The sequence below is a fragment of the Sebastes fasciatus genome, chromosome 17, assembly GCF_043250625.1.
Source record: "Sebastes fasciatus isolate fSebFas1 chromosome 17, fSebFas1.pri, whole genome shotgun sequence".
NCBI lineage: Eukaryota > Metazoa > Chordata > Actinopteri > Perciformes > Sebastidae > Sebastes > Sebastes fasciatus.
Genome location: NC_133811.1, coordinates 13,367,124 through 13,394,898, shown reverse-complemented (window position 1 = coordinate 13,394,898; position 27,775 = coordinate 13,367,124). Strand labels below are relative to the sequence as shown.

The following is a 27,775-nucleotide window of genomic DNA, read 5'->3' as shown; positions in this document are numbered from 1 at the left end:
CCATAATCTGTTCATTTTTTTGTCTTTTCACACTGAAATAGTCCACTACAGTGGACAATAAAAAGAAAGTTTAACAAGCCTAAATTGGTTGATTCATTTTTAACCCTAAAGAGGAAGGAAATCACAAAAAAAAGTAATTGGAAGATACTTTTTTAAACTCGGTTCCCAGGAGGAAAACGTCTGCCTCTTGTTTCTCATATTTCCGACAGTCCGTGAAGCTGTGGAGGCTCCTCCTCAACAACAGTCTCCTCTGCTCTCCGACGAGCATTCAAGCTGCTGCCACATTGAAGAGGAACAAAAAGGCGACCTGGCAGCGGGTTTTCTACACTCCCTCCACTTTCTCCGGGGTAGTCACGGGATTTCAATGTTCAGCCTGCTCTTTGTAAGTAACTTTAATAACCTAATAACTAACCCTTTGTGTTTGAACGTGTGTGTCTGTGTGTGTGATCGATTACAACAACACAGATCTACAAGAGGCTGATTTTAAAAAGTTAGACTAACATATATTGCTAGATGATTTAGCAACAACACAAGGTAAAGTAAGTAGTAGTAGACGAACCTGTGTGTAGCCACATTAGCGTGCAGAGCTAAAGCTTAAACCTGCTACAATATTATTACGTTACACTGTTGGAAATTGTGTTATTTAACCAAATAAACACCCAATTTGTGTTATCTATCCTCAATTTAACTAGTTTAAAACTTACTATAGTGAAGTCTTGGCGTATCTCTGGACTGGTTGCCAAGTGACGGAGCTGAGCTAGCATGCTAACTAATGTAGCTACATTAGCATGCTAGCTAATAGGGCTACGGCTATTTCCTAGAATAATAATACTAATATAAAGCTTTAACGTCACGAGTATCAATATTAAGCCACTTTGTTTTAATTGTATCTGGAAATACAGCACTGTAGGTGCTGTGTGACGCAATGTTATTGTCCAAACACAACGTCGTCCGCAGTTTTATACAATAAAGGCTAGCTAATGCTAATGCTAGCCGTAGCTGTGCAGTGTATCAGTAAAAGGTAGCTTCTCTTGGACAACATCTAGCTTTGGTTTATCTGCTGTCTTAACTTGTCACGTCTGCTGTTTAAAATATAACCAGTGTAGTTGTGATTTCCAGTGTTTTTTTCCAGCTTCTTTTAGTGTTCAGCTTTAGGTTGGAAAGGTTGGAGAAAAGCTTTGCTAGAGGAGGTATAGATGGCGATTGAGCTAGCTATAGCTAACTGCCTTCCTTCCGCCCTTTGTGACAAATCTTGACCCAGATGGCATGGTTGGACCCATTTATTATGAAGCCACACGACAAAGCTAACATCTTAATATAACAAAAACAATTGGTTGATGTTCTTTGTCTGGTGATATCGTGTCTTTGTATTGTGCAAACTGCTGTTTTTTATTGTCATCTAGCCGGTTTGGCTCAGAAAAATCAGCCTTTCATGTAAAAAAAAAAAAAATGTAGCTAGCACTGACGTTGTGTGGGTCTATAATTTAGACCCACTGCCTGGTTTCTTCAAACAGAAAGCACCCAACTATTTACTAGCTAGTTGGATGAAGTGAAATGAGGAAATGCACTTGAGGGAGGAAGTTGACTAGAGCAGCTGTGACACTAAAGGCCGCAGCACATTCCCATGCCTCTCAGTTTTCAATTTATGACCTTCCTATGGTTTCAGTCTTCCCTCTGTAATACATTCTAGTGGGTGGTTAATACAAAATGAATAGCTTTTTGAACGCTCCTACCAACATGGGCGGATGAGTCAATGAGTAACTGGTGTAACAGGTAAGCTAATTACATTCCTGCTTATGAGTCACTGCAAAGGTGACCTAATTTGACAGCAGAGAATATATAGGAGATGAGATGCATTTAATGCTTTCACGTATCAAAACGCACTGAGGGCATGGCCATGTATAGTAAAAGCAGCAAGATATCCTTGTTATGATAATGTATGTAATACTATAATCTGTAATACACATACAGACTAGGATTAAGGCCCTGACACACCAAACCGACGGTCGGCCGTTGGACAGTTTGGGGCCGTCGGTGAGGGTCCCGTCGGCCTAGTTTTTACGGTGTGTCCCGCACCGTTGGCTCTAGTCTGCTGGTATCAGAGTTTTTTTTCTGCCAATTCAGCATGTTGAATCGGCGGCGCCGGCAATTGGTGAGAGAAATCGCTCTCATTGGCGGTTCAGCTTAAATTAATCTGTGCTCGAGAAGAGACGGACGTGAGGAAAGCAAGCCAACGAGTAAAGTCGAGAGGAAAAACACAGAATACTCTTCTCATTTTTCATAATTTCATTATCACTCCGATATTTTCACAACGACATGGTGATCTGGAATGAAGCTAAGTTGTGTAAAATAGTCGGCAAACACCGCCTTATAACATGTACGTATCATAACAACAGCTTGTATATCCGCCGTCCTCGGTCTTCCGTTTTTTTCTTTTTGAATGACAAATACAACTACTGCCATCTGCTGGTGTGGAGAGTTATTTCATCTCGCGCAGGGCGTACATGGTAGTTGGCCGTTGGCTGTAGTCTTGTAGTGTTCAAGTGCAACTTTTTGGCCAAGACAAAGGCGACGTGAGCGACTCGACGGGCAGCCTTTGTCCCCGCTACTTCTCTGATGTTGGCTTGGTGTGTCCCCTGCTTTACAGAATAACAGAGTCTTTATGCTCTATTCACATTTTATTGCGGAAGTAGGTCACTCTTACTGATGACCTGCTTTATGTTATAGCTAATTGACAGCCCAATCTAGAAATAGCATAGCTCCTCTCAGTCCAGTCAGAGCACAGCCCGCAGCTAAAGGCAGGCCTATACAGTGGGAAGCCCTCATTCCAGAGTTGCCACACTTCAAGTAAAACACCCTTTACCTTATTTTTGTGCATGTTTGTATACCGTGAGACTGTGAGATTAATCCTCCATTTTGCTGCATAGTTGTTGGACTTGGATGAAACATTTCTTCAATTTGCATTGCCTTGTTATGCTTATAAATTGTTTGGTGTATGTTAAGATTGATGTGTTTCGTAGTAGGCCATGACATTTAACACCAACAGAAGGGTGGTTCCTCTCGCTAAAGGCAATGTTACAAGTGGGGAAGTTCTCAGCCTTGGTTACCGTAACAGAGAAAGGCAAGCCCGGTGTACAGTAACATGACACCAACTTACCATGGAGGTTACTGGGGGAGAGGAACACCTATGTTGTAGCCTGCTGGCATTCAGCCCATCTAGCCACAGGGTGGCTGTGAGTGTTGAAAGGTAGGGTTGAAGAGGTCTGCTCCACAGCGGCTGGCTCAACAGATTTGGCCAATTTAAAATCTAGTTATGCCCCTGGGTGTCTGGCTGCGGTGAGAATGGAACACAAGCTTTGTTTTTTTGTTAGCTTGCTAAGATCCCTGGCTCCAGAGCGATTTTGTTGTGTGGAAATCAAAGTGGACAGCTGGGATTAGATGCCCTCACTTCTTTCTTCTCATTTCAGCCCTTTAGTGAAAAGCCATATATAAATATGCATTGGTATCCATGGGCACTTTGTGTGTTTCTTGCGTTGTGTGCTGGTTAATGAATCATGCCCTGGTCGGCACAGCGTTCGTTTACTGTTGTTGCCACAGCGCTGGGATAAAGTGAAGGCTCTGTAGTACTGGCAGTGTCTGTGACAGATTGACACCTTCTAGATGCTGCTGCTGCAAGGCTGCTCACTGAAACTATAGCAACAGGTAGGAATAGGATATTCCTTTGTTATTTGTGTTTACAGCTACCATGTCTAGCTAGAGCTGCAGTTAGCCGGGGGGAAAACACTGTCCTTTGCCAAAACATGCTATAGTAAAGTGTGTTGTTATTGTTATTAGAGCTGTTGTTTGTAGGTGTATGTAGCTGCTCACCATAACTGATCCAGAAAGTGTTCTAGTTTTGAAGCAACTATAGTCTAGAAAATGCTGCACATAAAAAAGCTTGCTGTGTTTTGCTATTGCCTAGGCACTGTTTCGCTTCTCACTGGGGCTTGGCTTTTTCTTCAGCTCCTTAAGCCGCTTATTAAACGCATGAAATGTGTGACTACCTCTCACAACATGACCTCAGACTAATTCATTGTGGCCATAATCTGAAAAAGATGGATTTCTACTCAAATCACAGGGGATATTTGATGCTTCTGGTAAGCAAGTTGGATTCCATAGGTTAAAAAGTTCATAGAGATGTGTATACAGGGGCAGCCATAATACCCCCCCCCCCCCCCCCCCACCCCTCCCCCTCCTCACCCCCTACTGCGTCTTCAGCTTGGCTCTGTGAATGTTTAAAGAGCGCACCATTGCTCTTCTCTGATCTCTTCACAAGGGACACCAAAATTCCCTACAGGAGCACTTGTTGCTACTGCTGAGATAATCGTTGGTATGGCAACAGGCATCCCCTGATGCCGCTGTCAGAAGGCCAACTTGGTTTCCAAATGTCAGAAGAATTGATGTCACAGTGGGACTCTGCACCTCTCGGCAAAAATGTGCGCAGACATTCTCCTGCCTGGGTCTGTCTGTAGTGGAGTGTCGGCCTGAAGTTATTTCTATTTTAGATTAGAAAATTACTATGATTTCAGTAATAGTAATTGTGTCCTACATTGACACTGGTATATATTTCTGACATGTGAATACTAGGGCTATCTCCCGATTCGATACTTGGGTGCCGATTCAAGATGTATAGTGATAGATCATGGGAAAAAGTTGAATCATACACTTCTAGGGACTTTTACTTTGGAAAATATCTAAACTAATACATTATTATTCCTTGTTCTGTCCTCCACTTATTTCAGTTCAGAAACTTTTCTCATCTTTTTGAGCCCCTCCTATTCTTCCTCCGGTTTCTCTGTGTCTCTTCTGTTCTCTGCCTCTCTGTTGCTTTGCCCAGGCAATGTTTCACTCTCTATTTAGATCTCTAGCCTCCCCTCTCTCTTTGCATTCTTTTTCATTTTATCACTCTCCACTCCTCTTTCCCCTTGGAAAAATAAAAAGTCAACACCCAAAAGTCAGCATATTATACGACTGCGACTATCTGACGACTAGGGCTGAGACGATACACCCATCTCCCGATTCGATACTATCGCGATACTTGGGTGCCGATTCGATATGTATTGCGATTCTACAAGTATTGCGATTCGATATTATGATTTATTGCAATTTTTGTTAACTTTTTTAACACTAGATCATGGGAAAAAGTTGCATCATACACTTCTAGGGACTTTGAATTTCAAAAAGATCTAATTTAATACAGTGAGAATGTTTGGTTTTCAGCATGTATGGAGTCAGAGATGTCCTGAAGTCAAATATATCAGTCATTGTCAGGCGTTATTTATTCAATTTTTTCCGGCAACCCGCAAAATCAAACAATAAAGACATTTCCCTCACAAATTAGAGGTATTTCCTTTGTAATTTATAAGGGACATGTAATGTTTTATACTTCTGGTGAATATAATACAATATTATATTTTCCATATGTGCATTTTGTATATACAGTTCCCTTTGTCAACATCTTATTTTGAAAACCAGATGTAGTCATACGTGTATACTTCCACTATACGTTGCTAGCTCTTACCGTCAACTCCTTTGTCTTTATACATCCATGGTCAGCTCCATCAGAGCCGCTTGAATGCATTTAACATAAATGTCAGTATATAGGTGCTCTACCGTTGTATCGTCGGCCGATTTGACCGCAGAGATGCAAGTGGCGGCTGGCTTGACCGCACGTTACTGCAGTAAGATAACGTTTCCTGTCCATGACAGAGATAGCATGCAGCTTTAGCCATGATGTCTAGTTCTGCTTTTCTCAAAGTGTTTCCATACTCTACTGTATGTGTAGTGTTCACCACTTTGGATTAAAATGTGAGGGTGCAGGTTGTATCCATAAAGACCCTCCGCCGCTTTGTAGTTCCTCATTGTGGACGGCTGTGGTTTGTGTTGGTTGACAGTTTCGGAACAGATATGACATCACATTACTCAGACTACAACGCGAAAAGCTGTAACTTCCTTCTACCTCAGCATAGACTCAAATGAAGCAAATATATTGATTATGGCCTTTAAAATATCAATTTCCAAATCGTAAAAAAAATATAGCGATACATAGGTGAATTGTTTTTTCCCCACACCTACTAAATACTTAGATGAACCCACAATCCAATAAAATACACAAAAGGACCTTTGGTCTCTATAAAACTAGTTTAGCTTCACAGGAAGCGGCTGTCAGTTATTTGTCAGAATGAAAGTAATTGTGAACTGGCATGTAGAAGGAACGCCTTGTATTCTGATTTATTAATCAGGCTCTATAACTGTACACGTCTTTGCTCCACCTACTAATTTCTTGTTTTGTCAGTTTAATGTCTAACTTATCCATGCCCTGATGCGTTGGCAAACAGGTAGAGGTGTGGCTCTCTGTTGTGATGAATGTGTCCTTCCAGGCTGGGAGATGTCGTCCTGGAGCCGATCTGAGGATTGTGACATGAGATTATGACTTATCAAAGGAGCTCAGAGTTGGATGAATATAGTCCCTCGACCCATATTCCAGATGAAAACTTAAATAGAGCAGAGTGGAAAACTTCACTGTCCTGTCTGGGGCGGATGTAGCAGTTTTGAGAAACGATCAATAATTGTGATACACATTAATATAGACATATATGTTAGTAGAATTGATATACTGTACATGTATTTGCTTCATTTGAGTCTATGCAGAGGTAGAAGGAAGTTACCGCTTTTATTAGCGTAGTCTGAGTAACGTGATGTCATATCCGTTTCAAAACCAAAACAAAGCCGAAGCGAGGAAGCAGAAAACAACGGAGGGTCTGCCGTTCACGGGGGTGCGTCCATCACGCTCACATTTTAAATCCTAAGCGGTAAACACTACACATGCAGTAAAGTATGGAAACACTTTGGGTTTCACACATTGCCAGGAAGAGCTAGACATCATGCTAAAGCTGCATGCTAACTCTTCATGGACAGGAAACGTCATCGTATTGCGCTAACGTGCGGTCGAGCCAGTCGTCACTCATCTCCAAAGTCAAATGCAGCTGATGCTAAATGCATTAAAATGGCCCCGATGGAGCTAACCATGGATGCATGAGATTAAACATTAACAAAAATCGCAATAAATCATAATATTGAATCACAATACTTAAAATCGCAAAACATATCGAATCGGCACCCAAGTATCGTGTTTGTATCAAATCGGGAGTTACTGTAGGTGTATCGTCCCGGCCCTATTGCTAAGAGTACAGATGGTTATTTCAAACATTTGTAGGCTGATGAAAGGTGCTACTTTACAAGCAGTACCTTCCTCCCCTATACAGACTTACCTTAAACTTCATTGCGACATCATATCAGTGGTTGTTCTATACGGATGAGTTTCAACAGTCATTTAGTGATCCATTGAAACATTAGGAAAATGTTCAAACCACTGAGGCTCCAACAGGTTAATGTTTCAATCATTTGGGCTCTAACTAGGGATGTCCCAATGAAGTTTATTTTCTTTTAATATTTAACCCTGAATGTAAACATTGATCATTCATACTAGATATATAGATCTATATATATAGATCTATATATCTATAGATATCTATAGATATATATCTATAGATATCTATAGATAAATATCTATAGATATCTATCTATAGATATATATATCTATATATATAGACATATATATAGATATATATATATATATATATAGACATATATATAGACATATATATAGACAGCATGAAATAGATGGCAAACGTTTTTTGGTCTCCTCTGTCTCTTTTAAGTTATTGGCTTATCAGTTATGTCTTTTATGCAGGTGTTTAATTTTGTGAAAAGTGTGATTAAAAGTGCAACTAGGCCACAGCGAGGACAGAACAGGCCTTTTGTCTGGATATGTTTTCCTCTTTTCATTTCCATTTCTAAGGTACTAAGCCCTGGACTCTTTCAGTCCTTTCCAGAGACGGATCAGTCCTTACCCCCCCCCCCCTCGCCCTCCCCTTTAAGCGCTATCAGAGGCCTTTGATCGTCACACTGTTTATCTGTGCTCACTCAGAGGCTGCAAAGCAGTGTGATAAGTGGGCTTTGCCATGTGCGAGTGCGTGCATGCGGGGTGTTCGTCTGTTCATGGAAATAGAAGGGGTTACATATTCTCTCACCTCCCATCTCCAGCCCAGTGTACACGGATACAAGACGCCAGAACAACAAGTACTCAGTGGGAAGATTAGCTTCTGTCCTCTGGGAGCAGAGAGAAGTAACCTGTTGTACTGAGTACTGGACAGAATGAGGATGTCCATTTAACAAAATGTCAACAACATTAAGTTCGTCAATAAAACAACTGCCATCATAATCTTTTTCATTATTCTAAGCGTGTGACTATTTCAGTCCAATAATGTGTTTTTCTCACAGAAACACGGACCACAAATGGTCTAATGAGACAATAAATATAGGCTTGGCACAGCATCACAAGAATTAAAAGCCAATAACACAGCAAATATTATATACGCTGTTAAAGTGCACACCCATTTACAACAGCATAACATACTGAGTTACTGTAGACGAAGAAAACATTAAGTGATAAGTGGATCTAATCAAGAAGGAGAAGTGCACATCATAGCAGCATTTCACAGCCTCTATCTTGACGACATGTTTTTGCTGTCTCCGTTCTGACAAACCACAGAGCAAGACTTTGTATAATACGCAGATGGCATGTTTTACGACATAGAAGCAAATTTGTTTAATAGATACTAGTTTGGCATTTTTAATCGACAATTGCTTGTAAATGTAATCTGCTGTCCATAGTAACAGTTAATAATTAGTTAGTTAAATAGTTAATTTAGCCGTAAATTGGCTAAAGAAAGTCTTGACTTGTGTCTAGTTACTGTGCCCTCTATAAAGCAGTGTCTGTACTGATAATATGCTTGACCAAATGCTTTCTAGTGAAAGAAACACCACTGTCTGCCGTGATATTTCGAATGAAAGCAAGTGTCAAGCAACTGTCTTTTTATTGTTCATACAGACCAAAAGAGTCCTGAGTCATTCTTAGCAATCTAGCATTTAAACTGCCAGTATTCTTGAAAGCATATTAATATTTTAAGCTTGTCAGTGTCAACGTAAAAAGCTCTGCATCGGTTCCTCAGAGTCAAAGTTATTCTCGTCAGGACGTCATGTTATATCATAGCTTGTACTCTCTTTATTTACAGACATTTGGTTACTTTTTAACCTGTTATTTATTTATTATTTTGATAATTTTTTAGGGCTTTTATTGCCTTTTATTAGTGCAGCTGGAGAATGAGAGAAAAGGGGGGGGGGGGGACAGAGGGGATGACACGCAGCAAAGGGCTGCAGGTCGGAATTGAACCATGGCTGCTCAGCCTACATGGGGCGCACGCTCTACCGGGTGAGCTAGAGGTAGGGATGTGACGGTGAGGGAATTCCCACCGCTTAATAAACTTGTGACAACACTGGTGTTACAGATCACACTGGATATTTTACAAGAAAAGTAGTTGATCTTTACCGTTGGGTGGCTGTGTGTCTCGCCTCTCCGGTAGAGCTTTCGCTGTCGGGCAGTACGTTTCCAACCGACGCCGTTGTGCCGCACACACCGGCTGTAACCGCTCTATCCTCTGCACGGTGATTGCCTCATTGACATTATAGTTCCCTTGTAGCATTGGGGATTAATCCGAAATATTGCAAAATAGGCGCTTTAGCTTTTCGCTTTGACACCAAGTCCTCCGCCATCATTTTGTTTGTTGAGTCTTGTCCCGTGTGTGAAATCTGACTCCTGCTACTCTGTGCTGAGACTCCGTACGAAGCAGACACTTTTGCTTTCAGTTTGTAGCGTTCGCCGTTCGACTATGTATTGATAACACGGTGCTGATATGCCAAAATGAACAAAATGGGTTTTATTTCTATAAAAAAAAGCAAAACAACGGTGGGGTCGTTGGGTACGTAATTTGTTTAACACTGACTACCGCGGCAAGCCTAGCAAGAGTTCGCCCCTTAACCTTTCATTTTTACAACTTGTTAGTACTTTGTATTTAAAAGAGTCTTCTGCTTTCTTTTGAAGTTTTTCTGTAATAAAATACTTTTAAAACTAAAAACGGAGCACTAATAAATGTGGAAAATAGACCATCAATTTTGCCCTTTAACAGCATTCTTATTTAAAGCCTCATCCACACTTCAGTTAAGCATTCCTGTTAGCGCTAAGCCATTTGTCAGTGCAGTTACCTTTGATGCTTCTCTCCTTTATTGCATGCCCACTCTACACACTTTCACTATTGTTTTGAGCAGATTAAAAGGGTGTGAGCAAGGGTAGGTTAGACGCTGTGGTGAATATAAACCCTTCAACGGGTTGGAGGAATCTAACTTGTCGGCAGCCTTGAGGATTTTTATGTTGAATTGGAGCGTTTCATTCATGGAGGGTCAGTCTGTACCTCCAACCTATTTCTAGACTTGATCAAACACAGTCCACCCACTTACTGGCTGTAAGAGGAGGGATGTTTTTTTTCTTTACAAGCAAGTGCAAAGTACAGTTTTATATAGTGTTGCCATCTTGGTTTTCATTTTGTCATAAGATCTTTGTTTTATTAATTGTCGTAATCTGACACCAAGCCTTTTTGGCTTACAGGTTTTTAAAGGTATTTCCCAAGCACACTCTATTTCCACATTTGAATTTTGGACTGAGAGTAATACTCTGTGTTACACCACAGAGACGTCTTGTCCTGTGGTTTTCTTTTGAGTCCGTTTTCAAGTACTACTTCCCAGAGTAGGGAGACCGCATCTCTTTGGGGTCGGTAGTAATCGCCCTGTGAAAAACACAGGTTTATTATATTTCAAACCGAGACGACCACAAGCCTGAGTCAGACTGTCTGTGCACGGTTCCGCCTTGACACAGGTAAACACAGACGTGACCATTTGTGACTCATGTCCCAATTATAAGGCTCTGATTCGGTGGTTGGGTCCAAGCAGGTAGTCTATAATTTGTGCTCATATTCACAGATTCTTGTTGTTGCTGTGCTGCTTTTTGTCCATCCTTCCATAAATGTACTATTAACTGCCTTCTCATGATAATGCACACATTTTCAGTTTTATTTCCATGGCAGGTAACCTGAAGGTGCTGTTCTCAGAAAAGTTTTGAATGGACGTGCATCAGGTCTTTCCTGCTCTATAACTAAATTCTCAGAAACCCACGGGCGGGCACGTTATCAGAATTAAGTCAACAAAGCACGAGGCCACACATAATCTACTCGACTTGAAGTATCACTTTCAGCCCGAGGCTCCCGTTGGCAAACCCCAGGGTTTGCAGTTCATCAGAAGGCAGAGCAGCAGTTTAGGATCTCTGTTTGAGTTTTGCATATAAGCCTATAACTCCCAATGCCGTCTTGTCCCGGCCTGCCTGGAGATTTCAGTCTCGCTTGTTAGACTTGATAAACTGGTGAGACTCTGAAAAAGGATTAGAAGTTTGACTAGTGTAGCTTATTGTAGTTTTGTGTGTGTGTTTGCTTTCTTGCTTTCTTGCTTGCTTGTCTGTTTGTCTTTGTGTTTTCAAACATGACTGTGAGGTGAGAGCTACGTACTACTGCCTTTATTCGTGTACTGTTTGCGGAATGGTGTGGTGACCTGTCAGCATACCCCACATTAACCGGCGGCCTCTTCAGTCGTGGACTGTGTCCCGGGAGTCCATAGCATGCTTTTGTCTTTATTGAGCATGACGTTAATTCTCTTATCTTGTGACCCACTAAGGGCTTTGGGTGTTACATTAAGAGCATTTTCACATTTCTCTGACCCAGATACTTGAGTTTGAACCAGAATTTGTTTGGGAGATATTTTCTTTGCATACACAAGAGTCCTGACCTGTACATTCATTTCGCAACAGGCATTCCTGGCAAGAAAGTATGCCAACTACGTCAAACTAATATTCGTTGAAAACTTGCTTGTCATGTTACTTAGTTCCCACTGACATGTGTCACATGTCACATACTTCACACTAGGCTAATTTCAAGACGGTTGGGCCGTGGTGTTGATGCACAGTATCAGACTGAAAGTAATCTTATTGCAGTGATCGTTGCGATAGTGTTTTTTCTAATTAGGCATGGTGCAATAAAAATATTTCATGTCACGATCATCCTAGTCAAAATAATTGCTATTCAGGATATTATGCTGATAATCATCAAAATATGCTTAAAACTCTTAAAATGGCACAAAACATACTGGAATCACTTTACCTTACATGTAATGAAACATACTGTCTTTTTATTGCAGCACAAATATGACACGCACCTTTCTTAGTGAAAAACAATCTGAAACAAGGTAATCATAAATCACAAGGTCCCACTGCATAAATAAAGGATAAATACAAAAATCTTACTTAATTCCTGTATTATTGTTTTTAAATAAGGATTTTCACTTCTTTACCTTATTAGCGTGCTAAACAGCTTTTTCAAGTCACTTATGTGAGGATATTCACAATTATCCCGAAATGGGAATTCAACACAATCAACTTATGATTGTGTTTTGTTTTTTTTATCCCACCAAATACTAAGACAACATTACATTTAAACACATCTTAATAATGTTATAATTTACCTTTGCCCACTACTTTTTTACTGAATAGATATCGAGCCCATCGTAATGAAACTCTATGTAACCTCCGATAACATTAGCTGTTAGCTCCGTTATCTAGCCAAGCAGGACTGTGCTGCCCACCGGCATGTTTTGTTTTAGTAGCGTGTTACACGCCTGTGCAGCTCCTGGCAGTTGTTGCTCTCAGCCGCATGCGCGTGCTTAACCACAGTTGTGTAGCACTAGTTTGTCTCCTGGTGGCGGAGCATCGTTTGGATGCGCTCAGGCAGCAGGACACATATGCATTCACACACACGTCCGTCAGTTGTGTAGGCGGTCCTTCAATGTGGCCCGGGTCACATTTGTGTACACACTGCTAAAATAATGTGGCCACGCAGCTCAGACCACCTCCGAATGTGGTCTGAGCAATCGGATCTCAATGCATCTCGGGTGCATTCACACCTGTACTTACAGCTGTCCACTTGTCATCAAATCACCCAGGTCGCATGTTAATACCAGGGCTGAACAGGGCCAGAGACGGCTTGTCTGGCCCACACCCAAGTTTGACACTTTCACACTTAGCCAAATGTACCAAGGTCTGTGAAAATGCCCTCAGGTCCAGAAAAAACAACCGTGAAAAACACCATAAAAGAAGGCATATGTTTGTCAGTAGAGCTATTGTGTAAATTTGGCCCCTGATCAATTTCTCCCTGTCACCAAGACACTGAGATCTCCCAACCAGCTGTTGCTTTTTTCTTCTAGTGCCCCAGCACTCATTTGAAATGAATGAATAGTGGTTTCTTCATCTCTTGTTGGTGTGAGCACACAGTTAAGTTGAGAACAGCTCCGATTTTAGGTGAAATCCGCCCACCCAGCCTATCAACAGCATTGACGTCACTGCAAGGACCCAGCTGGACCATTGGGCAGGTGTGATCCTCTGTTGCTTATCCGTTGTTATGTCCTCTTGATGATTTTTCTTCACATCTTACCAGCTTTCTTCATGTTACTATTCCTTTGTCCCTGTCCTCCTTGACATTTCCAAGCGTATCTGTTATCTTTTGTTTGGCATTCACGGAGGCCAGGAATGAAGACATGCCCCTGTGACATTTGGCCCCGTTTCTATTCCCACTGATTGACAGTTTCTGTTTGATTGGTTTCCTCCTGTGAGTTTCAGATCAGTGCTGCTAGCTATATCAATCAGAGAATTGAAAGGAGAAAGTAATACAGCGGAAACCGCTTATAGTGACCACATCTGTCTGGGTCAAATTGAGCACTAAAAGCGGATGATTATTATAACCAAATTTTGGTTGTTGTGCATCATTTCTCATGCAGATTACCATCTTTTTGACATTTGTGTATTTATTACATGAATACAAAGTAATAAAACGAACCACTTTGCTATTTTCCCTCACCAAGGGTACATGAGGCATTGCCGTGTTTGGCCAGCTCTGCAGAGCGAGCGTGCATACAGATAAACGGCGCACCTTTGCCCGGGCTCCTCGTTCTCTCACTTGGTAGCGGCATGACCAGAGACGGACGCCGGTCTGCATGTGTCCCACAGAGCCGGTTGAGAATCGGAAAAAGATTTACTTTGGGAGCATTACATGATGAGGCATTATCAATACACTTGACAAGGCGCTTTTTCCGTGCACATTTGTTTTTACATTCAGAGAAAATTACTTTCCTTTTCCCGTCATGATATCAATGTGCACGCAGCATCAGCCTCAGGTATCCAGCCGGAAAAGAGGAGGTCTGCGAGGCAAAGTATCAAGGAAGTAAAGTAAAAAACAAAACAAAAATTCAATTAATGTTTATCTAACGTAGTTTTAAAATGTTTTTTACATATGTTATGTATGAAAAGACCGAAAATGAACACTATAAGCGGAGTACTTGATTAGGAAGGATCACTACTTGATAAGGAATGATTGTCACAAGCTTTTTGATCCATATAAGTGGTTGATCACTGTAACCGTGATCACTATAAGCGCTTTCCACTGTACTTCCCTGTCTTTTTGTTTTTATGCTTGCGTGTATTTGTGTTTATGAAAGCATGTAGCGTGAGTTAATAGTCTCAATGACAGTAAAAGGAAGTGGGTGCACTGAGTGTAGCAAGCAGGTGGGTATGTGGGGCAATGTCTTGTGACCAAAACGTCTGATCATCGTGATAGGTGTGCGCAAGTACGGACTTTTTTATTTGGAATTGAATCTAGTGTCTCCTCATCTTTCTTTTATCTTTCCCGTGCCGACCAAGCTGCACTCACCTCAAGGAGAGCAGAGCTTTCTCCCTACTCCCCCTCACCATCCATCCCGCCAATGCATGCATGACAGACGCTCCCCTTTGCTTCTTGAATCGGCTCCCACACAGCAAAAGTAGCCCTTCAAGGCAGTACAGTCTGGTCATGCCCAGTCTGGCTCCAGACAAAACACCAGCGAGACTCAGGCACAACCTCAGACCACCAGACAGGGTTGCATGCAATGCTAACATCTTTCACAAGGGGGGGAAGAAGATGGACTCAGACATTCCACATTTAAGTCTGACGTTTTGCCACCGTGCCCTTCTTCCAGTCTGTATATTCTGTGTCCAGACATTTGGGCTTGTGTGTGTGTGTGTGAGAGTTCTTTCTAATTTTAGAAACAACCCCTTCGCCCTTGTGGCAAATGTATTACCACAGCCAGCTTGTGACTATCTACACTATGTACATGGTTTACATAGTTGATGTATATAGCAGTGGTGGTGCGCAGCCACCTGACGGCTATCAGGTGTCAGCTAGAGCTGCCCACGGCCTTAGCTCTACAGTTATGGAGTCCCCATGGCAGTCAACAATGTGGAAGGCTTTCAATTAGGACTCCCACTGTAGCAGTTGTCTCTGTGCACTTTAGCTGTGATAACTTCACAACTTCCACAGGCACTGCTCCAATCTATTGCTTTGTCAATGGAAAATATTAAATCATATAATCTGCTACTGTATAATCACGATAATAAACAGCTGCCTCAGCTCTTGCACTCAAACCACGCTACAACTGAATGTGTTTTTCATTCAGTTTGCTCTTAAACCTGACATGGCTTTATACTCTGCCAGACAGACCGATGATTCATCCTAAAATGATGAGTTAGCAGTTGCAGGCTACCCATGTCCCGATTCCCATTCTTTATCACCTGTTTAGGTTTGTGTGTCCTTTTCTGTTCTGAGATACCCCGTGTCCTTATCAGCTAGCACTGCTACTCCCTGCTCTCTCTCTCACTTCACATCTTGCTCTCTCTCCGTCTTTTCTTTCTCCTTAGTCACTGTACGAGATTTTGGGAGAGGTGTTGGTTCATTGAATTTTGAGATGCTGCTTTGACGAGATGATCAATACAATGGATGTAAAAGCTGAAATGATTAGTTGAATAATGACAGTTTTGGTAAACATCAACAAACGTTTCAAACATTTTGTGGTTCCAGCTTCTCTGATGAGAATGTCTGCTGAGTTTTCTGTAATGGTAAACTCTGAGTTATGTACTGTTGGTTAGTGTTGTCATGATACCAACATTATGACTTTGATACGATACCCTGCCTAAATATCTCCTATACTGAATCGATACCACAGCAAAAACCTAAAACATCAAGTAAAGAAATGGAATAATAGATGACGTCTTTTTTTTATTAATTAAAAATGTATTAATTTAAAAATGTACATTGTATGCAGTAATGTGATGTCCCTATACTTTAGTTTATGTGAGTTCTTTGATAGTTAGGCGATCTTTATATTTCTTTGTTAAACAGCGCCCCCGCTGGTGCATCAGTAGCACTGCAGGCGGAGAGGCTTTCAAAACAAAAACCCACACAACGATAATAAATTCAGATGAAGTTTTATGAAAAGTTGATGGGAGAAAAGCTGCTAAATTCAGGAAGACACCATAGTAACTAAAGTAAAGCCCTGTGTTGTGTTGAAGTATTGTTCATGAACAATGTCATAACAAACAAGGTAATATAATACTTTAACACGTGCTCTTTGGTGGATTATGTGTTTGCTGAATAACAGGACATGCTTGCATAGATTCAGAAAAGATGGTGAATCTAATTTTATTGGTTCATTTGGTTTGGTAATTAGAGCTGCGTTGTTATTTTCCTTGTTTTCTTTACCAGTGTTCCGCTGATACAGACACCAGCTCAGAGCAAGACTGTGCAGCCGGCGACGGCGTATGATTCATGACCTGCTTTAATGCTTTTCAACTTCATTTGTTGACTCCATCTTTCTGGTTAATGCTGGCCAAATTCCGGGACCCACAGTTTATTTTTTGACCGCTTGCTCCAAACCGCAGCAAAGTTAAATCGGCCCGCAGGATCCCAATGCCTTCCTCTAAAGCAGAGCACTGCACACACACTGCCCCGCTGTCGCACATCGACGCAACTCATAGGAAATAACCAACGGCTCTTATTAAAACAATATAATTCTTAAAGTATCGGTACTAATATAATGTTATCGTACCATTTTTAACAACAGGGTGTTGTGATACCGTTCTAGTATCGTATACCGTGCAACACTACTGTTGGTTGGACAAAACAAGCAATTTAAAATGTTGACTTCTGCAAACTGTGCGGCAGCAAATGACTATCATTTGGCATACACTGTTTGTATTAAGTTAAAATGGTAAAGTAACGGCATGTCATATGTTTGACTCAGCTGATGGTTGCTCAGTATACAGTTTTTAGACTTTTGTATACGCTGCTTCTTGTTTCCTGTGTGGTTTAACATGTTTTTGCTTCTACAAACAGATTGGGTATCTGCGTATGTGTGTTTGTTTTGTTCTTCCGGCATCTGTGCAGTGTGTAACTGCAGAACCAGTTTGCAAATTTCAGAGTGATTTGCATGTCTTCCTGGCAGCGCAGGCCTGATGTTACCACAGTTTACTCACTTCTCTATTGACAAGCTCAGTCAAGACTGGCCAAGGGTGCAGGTGTCTACAGTAGATGTTTTTATTTATTATTATTCATCATATTTATTAATACTAAACTGCTTTTATGTATAGTTTATGAAGAGTTGACATGAGACATGCCTATTGGCAAGTGTATTGTTTCTACTGTCTCCATCAGTGCGGTAGAAGTATGTTGGACTTAATCATTCACTGAATACAATGTATGTTAGAGTAGTTGCTATTACTTCCCACCGAGCCCAGATGTTTTTCAGTTCATGTATACCAATGTGAACTTTGAAATGGCCTTTTTGCTCTTGGTAACCCCACTATTGGCTGCATTTAAAACGCAGACTGTATGAAGTCACTTTGTGCATCTGGGAAACCATCCCCAAACCAGCTGCTTTTCATCTTTTTAGCATAAGCTGTCATTGTGGTGTCCTTGGTGTGTCTGTTGGCTCTTTTGTACTTCAGTGTTTCCTCCATGTTTCAGTCTCTCTTAACTGTCAGCTCCCCCTTTCCACTGTCACGTATCACAGGTGAAAAGCACGTTTTTTGCCCCCTCTCACCTTTTGTCCATCTTTCTTTCTTTCTGGAGGATTAGAGGCCAACACGCCTTTTAACGTCTGGTTACCCTTTTTTCCAGTTGTCTGCATGCAGCAATGCCACATTGTGTTCAGTACTGCTCAGAGGCGGTAATTAAAGGCGTCACGGAGGATCTCGGCCATCACGCAAGAGAAAAAAAAAAAGTCGAGGCTGCTTTGAGTGCCCTTGTGGCTGTTGCCAAGTATAAAAGAGGAAGATAGAAATTTACGGAGGAGAGTGGGTTGATGCATCCCCTTGACAGGGGCTCTGTGGTAGGCAGTTAACTGAGAGGATAAGTGACACTGGGGTAGTGGGTGGGAGAAAGACAAAAAGAGAGAATTGATGTAGTTTTGAAGAGGGGTTTTGGGGTTGCAAAAGATTAATGTCTCTATCTGGCTCTTTAAAAAAACTACTAGAAATCAAGCAGCTGGGATTAAGAGTATGGGTGGGAACGAAGTTACCGCTTTTATCGTTGTAGTCTGAGTAACATGACGCCATATCCGTCGTGTATCCGTCATCAAAACAAACCGCAGAAAGTAGAAAAGGGTGGACTCTGACTACATACATGCTGAAAATCAAACATTTTTACTGTATTAATTTAGATATTTTCCAAATTAAAAGTCCCTAGAAGTGTATGATTAACTTTTTCCCATAGTCTGGTGTTAAATAAAAATCCCAATAAATCGTCATATCGAATCTCAATACTTAAAAATCGCAATACACATTGAATCGGCACCCAAGCATCGCGATATTATCGAATCGGGAGATAGGTGTATCGTCCCAGCCCTACCGTCCTACAGTTAAGTTTAATACCTGTAGTGAAATGGGAATGGAGAGTCAGAGAAAGAGAAGACAGAGAATCTTGTGTCAGTCTCAAGGAGGTGAAAAGAGGGAGCGTGGGACTGAAATGCTGGGGCTGTTTGAAGCTTTGCCCACCCTGCAATCCTCACCTTGTGACTACTGCCTGTGACACGGTGCTGAAGTCCAAGCCCTCTCTCGCCGTTTCCCGCCCACCACTTGTGTGTGTGTGTACGTACGCTCTCGTCATCCACTTTCCCTCTACTCTCCTTTCCCCCTCCTTTCCCTTCCTACCTCCCTCCTGTGTTGCTCTGAGACGGTTCCAGCCAGTTTGTGGCGGCTGCGTTTAGACTGTCAAGGACTTGGCACAGTGTGACTGGCTGCTCCCTGGCTAGTTACAAACCAGACATTACCTGTTCTGTAAGACACCCTTGTGAAGCGCGTGTGTGCGCTCCATACTGAGTATATTATTAGTTTCCATTTTGGTGACAGGTGGTCAATTGACAGTGGGGTGATGTAATCCAAAAGCGTAGTCGGTTCACAGCAGACGCACAACTAATGCAGACACGGTCATGATGGTACCTTTTTTTGAGCTACTGGACTTAAAATTACATGTTTTTCAGATTTCAGTACAGAGGTCTAATTAAAGGTCTAAATTAAGTTTATGATGCAACTGTCTTCTCCCATTGTGATCACATGTTTTAGTTAATCAAGAAGAAATATAAAAGGTTGCCAAAGGGATTGTGGAAATCAAGATTATGTTGTAAATAGGGCTGCAACTAACGGTTATGTTCTCGATTGATCGATTTGTTTTTTGGTCTATAACATGTCAGAAAATGGTGAAAAATATCGATTGTGTTTTCCAAAGCCCAAGGTGACGTCTTCAAATGTCTTGTTTTGTCCCACTCAAAGATATTCAGTCATAGAGGAGTAAAGATACCAGAACATATTTACATTTAAGAAGTTGAAATCAGAGAATTTTCTTTTTTCTTTTTCTTAAAAAAATGACTCAAACCGATTAATCGATTATCAAAATAGTTGACGATTGATTTAATAGTTGTCAACTGTTAATCGATCAATCGTTGCAGCTCTATGCTGAACTATTTGAGGAAAATATATAATAATAATAATATAATTTATATTGCGATTTAAATATTCTCTTATTTTCTGTAAATTAAACTCAAGATATAATTTTGCCAAGCATGATCACAAACTTGCCTTGTTTATTAATTAATGGAATCATATGAAATAATCCAGTTGCCCATTTTTGTGTTCAAACCAGTCAAGAGAAAAGTCAACTCCTAAATGAACTTTTCTAACTTTGATATTTGAATTTTATTAACAGCTGCATATTTGACCAGGTATGGTAATAATGACAATCTGCTGGGAGGTGTCTGACTTTGATGAAACCTAACACTACTGTTGACCGCTCTGTACTGTAACAAGTTTAAAAGTTTGACAGGAAATTCAGACAGCACTCTTCACCAGCTGTCATTTTACTCAACATCTACCAAGTGACCTGCTGGTTACCTCTCTGAAACTGACATAAAATAATCACCCAGAGTGTTAATCAGTGTTAATGTCACCGTAGGTGAGTCATTATCATCATGTGACCTCACTCTCATCTTTCTCTTGGCAGGCTTTCTGTGTCGACTTGAGCCGTACCTATATGGCGTGTGTGAGCGGAGAATTTTGCCAGGCACAGCACCTCACCTCCGTGGAGAAGTGAATCGGCCGCCCCCTGAGGGACTACGCTACCCAGAAACCCCCCTGACTGCCAGCATACTAGGAACTGCTGACTCATCCAAAGGCCCCCTGGGATACCGCGTAGTCCTTGGCCCGACTGCACTGCCCTGTCCCAACCAATACGAGAAATCTTTGCTCTCCGCTTTCTCCTCGAACAGCCAATCACAAACAGCTCTCCTGAATGGGGTAAACTGATTGGATGACTCCTGGATAGTCTCTCCATCTTTTTTCTTTTTTTTTTATTCTTTTAATTTTTTTTGGTTTTGTATTAATTCATTTTTTACATCCCGGAGTATTGTGGACTAGTTTATCCTTTTTGTTACCCTTTTCTGTGTACATCATCCCATAGTTGAACACCTGTTGTCCTCCTGACCCATCTTTCACCACGTGTTGTCATTTTTATTTATTCTGCCCTTTTCTGAACACATAAATCTCCTAGCAGTCTTTGCTGACTTCTGAGCCAAAAGTCGCTTTTGTTTTGTAAGAGTATTGTATTGTAATTGTTTTTTAAGCCGTCTCGCCAACATGAACCGCCCCGCTGCAGTCGAGATTGCCTACGAGTGCATGAGGTTCGTCATCACCCACAACCCCACCAATGCCACGCTCAACAAGTTCACCGAGGTACGCCCACATCTGTCTGTGTTGGTATCTGTATGTGCGTTTGTTTGCGAGTCCCGTGTCTTAAATCCTCTCTCGTTTGATGTCTTGTCAGGACCTGAAAAAGTGTGAAGTGAACACACTGGTGAGAGTTTGTGATGCCACCTATGATAAGACTCCAGTAGAGAAGGAGGGGATTCAGGTCCTGGTAAGAGTTGACACACGCACATATTTGTGGTGGCCTCTCTTATTGTATGGTTTCGCCTTTTTCAACTCTCTTCTTCTATCTCCTCTAGGACTGGCCCTTCGATGACGGTGCCCCTCCTCCAACCCAGATTGTGGACGACTGGCTCAAGCTGCTCAACACCAAGTTTCGAGAGGAACCTGGCTGCTGCATCGCTGTGCACTGCGTGGCTGGTCTTGGACGGTGAGTGGCGAGCTGCATTGTTTTGGTGGTGAAGATTGACTGGATTGTTGTATAGTCAACTTTTGAACGGCCTCTGGTCTAAGTTCAAATTCTAGTCGGTGCTACGGTAAGATTTAGTGACGTAGTATAAAAAGCGAGAAAGACCACTTATGGTGGGTGTATGGGTCCAACAAACACCAGACTTTTAACCAGGAGATCCATGCTCGAGACCGTTGCAGAAAGAATGAATTAGTTAAATATTACAAGTGTCTAAAAAATAAGCCTGTTTTTCTCCTAATCTTCAAAATCCAGCCTTCCTCTCAACCCGCCTTCTCCCATTAGAACTTGTTGCTTCTTCATTCATTCATATTGATCACACAGTGCTGCACTGTACCTGTGCATCAGTCCCTGCTCTTTTCCGTCTCATTTTGAATATACACCGGTGATTAATTCAGTATCTTGAATTCTTCCTGCTCTGTAAATAGATAACCAGCAGGTTATCTGTCATTAATGACAACAAGTCTGTTGCCGCTGCAGACTTTGAAAAGAAAACGCAATTACATTTGCATGTGAGCTGTCTGTTGGTCATGAAGGTTGCTCAGGCAATGTACCAATGTGACAGTGAATTACAGACGAGTTATGCCGAATAACAACACAAGTGTGAAAACAAAGAAGGCAGAAGCCCGTGACGTGGGCGAACTAGTGTTAAAATGTCTTTCCTGACCACAAACGCACAATAAGCCAATCGGTTCTCAATGGCTCTCAGCATTTTGCATTGCTGTTGCATTCCAGAGGTTGTATAATTACCAGCATTGGTTAGACTGGCATTTTCTGAATTCATCTCCTCTTCTTCCCTGTCCTGTGTTTACTGCAGTCTGATCTGCTTTACAGCAGCCAGCTTTCTCGTAGTGTGGGCGGCTGCAGTAATGTGCCTTGTTGTTGTTGTTTGTCCTTTCTTTAACAATATTCTCATCCCTCGTTCCACGCTATCGCACAGTTTTTTCTCATTTTCTTTCAATCCCTTCATTCTCGCATACTATCCCTTGTGAATTTTGTGTGAAGCCACTGAAGAAAATGCTCTGTCAGCACTGAGATCCGACCCGCCAAGTGGTTCTTTTTATATTTATTTTTGTCTCATCTGGTGAGAAAGGAGAAGGTCATCTTACTGTAACTTATCACAGTTTTGTGTGTGTATGTGTGTGTGTGAGGCTCAGGGTGTGAGCAGCGTGCCCCAGCAGGGCAACAGTGAACTTGTGCACCCCTGTTGATTTCCCAGGCCTGTTTCCCAGGTTTAAACCCCCCCCCTCCCTTCCCCTCCACCATATTACTATGGAACCATGTGAACCTTGGCATTTAATCTTCTCTTCTCTCTCTCTGATTCTCTCTCTGCCTCCTTGAACCGGTCCGTTGGATTTCTTCACATCCCAGAGCTCCAGTCTTGGTGGCCTTAGCCCTCATTGAGAATGGGATGAGGTATGAGGATGCTGTGCAGTTCATAAGGCAGTAAGTACCCTCCAAAGATTGAGTCTTGAATCAGTAATATGGTGCAATATGTGTGAATAGAAAACAGGGTGCATGTGACATCATCAGCCTCTTATGAGGTTAATCAGTTATGCATTTTTGTTTCTTTGGTTTGTTGATGTTGACAGCTTATGAATTTTGGCATTTGTTTGTCTATAGTCTGCAAATTACCAGCAGGTGGTAATTCTCGAGCCTGGTACTACAACTAGAAACAAATGTGTCCGGTGTTAAAGGACCAGTGTGCAGCATTTAGGGGGATTTATTGGCAGAAATGGAATATAATATTAATAAATATGAGTTCTTTAATGTATAATCACCTGATAATAAGAATTGTGTTTTCGTTACCTTAGAATGAGCCGTTTATATCTACATAGGGAGCGGGTCCTCTTCATAGAGTTGGCCATGTTGCACCGCCATGTTTCTACAGAACAGACAAACCAAACTCTGTTAACTTTTCCTGCTTGGGCCGGAGTCAATAACGTTACTCTCTCCCGTCGCAGCTCTCTCTCTCTTGCTTCACCACTCACTTCCCACGTACACACACATCTAAGCACCGACTTAGCTCCGTATGGCTCCAGATGGAGCCATTCACGTTTTTGCATCGACCACCGTAGCTCTTCAACACGCTTGACACACACGAGAAGCTTCAGTTGATTGCAATGTCCTTACCTTGCCGTGCCTTTTTAAAGGAATACTTTTTGGGAAATACACTCATAGTATTCGCCTCCTGACTGGCTGAGACTCCAGGAAGTAACTGCTCCAAGCCAAGAAATACAGCACATAAACCCCCATAAAATTAGAAGTTTATGTTCTTACTTCAGTATTTGTACAGATTAAACAAACAATATGTAACGTGTTAATTATTGAGCTTTACAGGTGCTGGCAGTTGCATTTTTTTGTTTTGCCTTTAGACAGAGCAAGTCTAGCTGTTTTCCCCTGTTTGCAGTCTTTGTTTTAAGCTAAGCTAACAGAATGTAGCCTTATATTTAAAAGACAGGTATAAGAGCGGTATTGATCTCCTATATATTCCGAAGTATTCCATTAATCAGAATCAGAAACAATTTTAATTGACAGGTAGGTTTTCACATACAAAGAATTTGTCTTGATATATTTTTCTTCCGACTTTGTTTATTAGTTTTCACATTTAAAAAAAACAAAAACATTTTGTATACAAAAGTACAGGAGAACGTTTTCATCTTTTTTTGTTAAGGAAACAAACAGACAAACAAAATCAAGTATAATAAAATAATCCCCATATTATAATAATAATAATAATAACAACAATGACAACGACGAAAGCAACGACAATAACGGCGATAATAATAATCAAATATATATTATATTTGGTGCATTACCATAAACATAGTAGAGGAAATAGAAGATAAATGCCAGTACTACAAACATTCAAGAAGCATGAATCATAGCATTGCATAATAATTATGCTAGTAGCATAATAATATTAATTAAAATAAAAAGAATATTTGCAATATATGCATTTTAAAAATGAAGAGCTGAACAGGTTTGTGAAGGAATGTGCAAAGTATTGTCTAAGGAATTTGCAGAGGTTCACAGTGTAATGTATATCACTGCAGTAATGAGCACAGTGTCTGCTATGGTGTGCCCTTTGTCCTCTCTTGTGTATATCATTATTTTAATCCTCTGCCCTCCCTTTTTCCTTTCTTCTTTTCATAGGAAGAGACGTGGAGCCTTCAACTCCAAACAGCTTCTTTACCTCGAGAAATACAGACCCAAAATGCGTCTGAAGTTCAAGGATACCAACAGCCACAACTGCTGCGTGCAGTAGGCTGCCAGTGCATCTTTCTTATGCGCATCTAGTGGGGAATCTTCCACCAAGGGGAGAGTACAACAAAAAAAAAATGAAGAGAGTGCTATCAGTAATTATTGTGATGATTTGTTAACACTGAGTCATGGTTAATTGATCAGAGAAATAACGAGTGATCGAATGAATGAATCCAGATCTGGGGATCCACCAGCCGAACCAATGAATGGAAGGTCAAAGCACACAGATAAGGCCCGCCTCCCGGTTATACTGTTCAACCACGGGCCAGAATTTTTCAACTCGAGTCCATCCTGTTTCTTTTCTTTTGTTTCAGTTGTAATCATGGAATACCATTTTCCATTTTGTGAATTTTTATTTTTTACACAAAACAAAGGTGATGAAAAGATGTAATGTTAAATGATTTTTATTTCCTCTAATTATTGATATTATGATTAGGCCAGAATGATGTACCTTTTTAAAATACATTTTTAAACTTTGAACACATATTTGTGACTGTCCATTTTGGTATTGGTTTTTTTTTTTATTTTGCACAAAAACTCAAAGGTTCACCTGAAAATGCAGTAATGTTTTCCTTTTTAACCCTTCACTTGCTTAAAGTCACTTTCAGTTTAGGGGGTTCACTCAGTTTGAATATGTCTGATATATTTATTCACAAGATATGATATGTGTGGCAGATATGAGTTTGGCAGGGGCAAGGACACTTTGTTATCCAATAGTTTTTGTTGTTGTTTTTTTATCCTTTGAGAGCCATGTCTTTTTTTTTTTCTTTTTTTTTAAATTCTTGTTGGAGTGCAATAATCAGTCCACCTCAGATAAGCCCACCAAACCCTGCTGAGCATCCTACACACACACGCACACACACACACTTCAGACCACTTCATCCAGGCAGTTAAACAGGCTCCTACAACAGGTACTTCTCCTGCTTTCATTCATCCTCCTTCAAACGGGGCTACAATAGGACTTTCCTAAATAAATATGCATATTTAAACTCACACACAGAGCCTAAGATTCAATCTGAAAGACAAGGTGGAGAAGAATGAAATGGTCAGTTTTTTATCATTGTACCCATTTTGAAAACATCCCCAATTCGTATTGGTTCTTTAAAGATAAATAAATTGAAATAAAAAGCATACTTGCGTCTTTTTTTTTTTTCCTGCCTCTTAAAAGTTTGAAGGTTGGTTGTTAAGTTGTTTTGTGGTTTTCATTTCTAAAGAGGGTGTGGTAGGTGAGGTGATGGAGTTTATACCTTTTATGTAGGCAGGTAATTGGAGTTAACATCGGCATTTAAGACAAACTTTTACTGGTTAGTATTGCTTGATATATATGGGTGTGAACCGTCTGTCTAGACCAGTGATTCTCAAAATGAGATCTGTGGCAATATAAATGTTAGTGACCATATGCTTAATCGGTGTTACGATTATGAGGGGTTCCTTGGGAAATGTTCTCCCCTGTTGGGGGGTCTCTGTCCCCAAAAAGTTTGAGAACCCCCTCGCTAGACTATCATTATTCAAGTAGAAATGTCTGCTGCTCTTTCCATTTAGACCTTAAATCAAGATTCCTAATTCATAAAAGTCAATATGTGGGAATTTCTTATACCAGTCCCTCGCAACAAAATCATTTTTATCCTGTTCTGAAAATGAGCCGCCACCTTGCACTTGATGATTAACACTCCTAGTGTCTCCCAGACAGTGTGTGCTCATGAGGCATGTCCGTCAAAGCCTGCCCTACATGTCCTTTCCCCAGCAGAGAGTGAGTCAGCACCACGTGGAAGGCACAGGACACCCTGGTACTGAGAAATGACTCACAATGCAACTGGTAATCACGACACCAGCCAATACCTGAACCAATTGGAAGTAGCCCCCTCTGCTGCTCAGATCCTGTCATGGCCAAAGCTGTAGGCATATAGGAAGTGCACTTACAACATATACGGTATGTCTAACCTCATTGTGTTAAGTCACTAATCCACCCATTTTAATGAAAACAAGAACCGTCACTGATTAATAACTTGACATGACAATGAAGTTTGGCCTTTATGAGGAAGAAGAAGCATTGGGGATTGATATGTTAGTTATTGTCACTGCCTACAATAATGCAGCGGAACCGCAAACAAATGAGCTCGTGTTGACAGTTCAGTTGCTGCATCGCCTGCTTTGAATAATATGAATATCAAATACACGGAAATGTATGACACTGATTTAAACATTTGTATTCGTCGTTCCAGTTGAGAAGCTGTCGACAGTCTATCGCACTACAATTAATACAACTGGCGTTCACATTTCCCAGTTGACTTCTTTTGGTCTGTGATTGTGATCTTTTTGAGTTCTTGAGAAACAGATTGCATAACTGGCCATGTTATGTTATACAGAATCGTAGTAAGATAAGATAAGATATTCCTTTATCAGTCCCACAGTGGGGAAATTTTTCAGTGTAGTGCCAGTTTAGTCCGAAACAAGAACATCTCTTTGGATGTGTTTACAGACACACATGGACACTTCATAGTGTTCTGCAGACTGGCGCTGTGTGCCGTGCTCCGCACCAATAGGTGTCACTGAGAGCTAACAGGATCTTAGTGTTGCTGTAACGCAGTAGATGAATGATTGCTGGGTGAGACAATGATCAAAGCAGCAAACCTGCTGTGCAATGGGTTGAAAGCACAAGACAACACAGTGGCCTGCTGCGTCTCTGAGACTTTCACCTTATGTTTTCACCTCAGATTCTCCAAATACTTGATTATTGGACAGGGAATAACCTTGTCCTCGTGGCTTACAATAATTCCTATCTCAGGTTTTAGAGAAAAAACACTTTAAGATAAGTTGATTTAACAGATATAAGTATAAAGATCGGTTACAGGCACCACAGTGTCAGATTACATGGCTGGTTGATGCCGCTT

At 41.1% G+C, this 27,775-nt stretch overlaps 1 protein-coding gene across 2 annotated transcripts; it reads left to right on the top strand.

The window, feature by feature from the left end:
• Nucleotides 1–224: 224 nt before the first annotated feature.
• ptp4a2b (protein tyrosine phosphatase 4A2b) lies at nt 225–26,015 on the top strand. Of its 2 annotated transcripts, none has more exons than XM_074613907.1 (7): nt 225–382; nt 20,454–20,746; nt 21,073–21,181; nt 21,273–21,365; nt 21,454–21,584; nt 22,992–23,066; nt 24,777–26,015. In XM_074613907.1, the coding sequence occupies exons 2-7, from the start codon at nt 20,742–20,744 to the stop codon at nt 24,886–24,888; spliced, it is 525 nt and encodes a 174-aa protein (XP_074470008.1). In that variant the 5' UTR covers nt 225–382; nt 20,454–20,741; the 3' UTR covers nt 24,889–26,015. The 2 variants fall into 2 exon arrangements, with proteins under 2 accessions (XP_074470008.1, XP_074470009.1); XM_074613908.1 differs by lacking the exon at nt 225–382 and adding an exon at nt 3,589–3,702.
• The last annotated feature ends 1,760 nt before the right edge of the window (nt 26,016–27,775 follow it).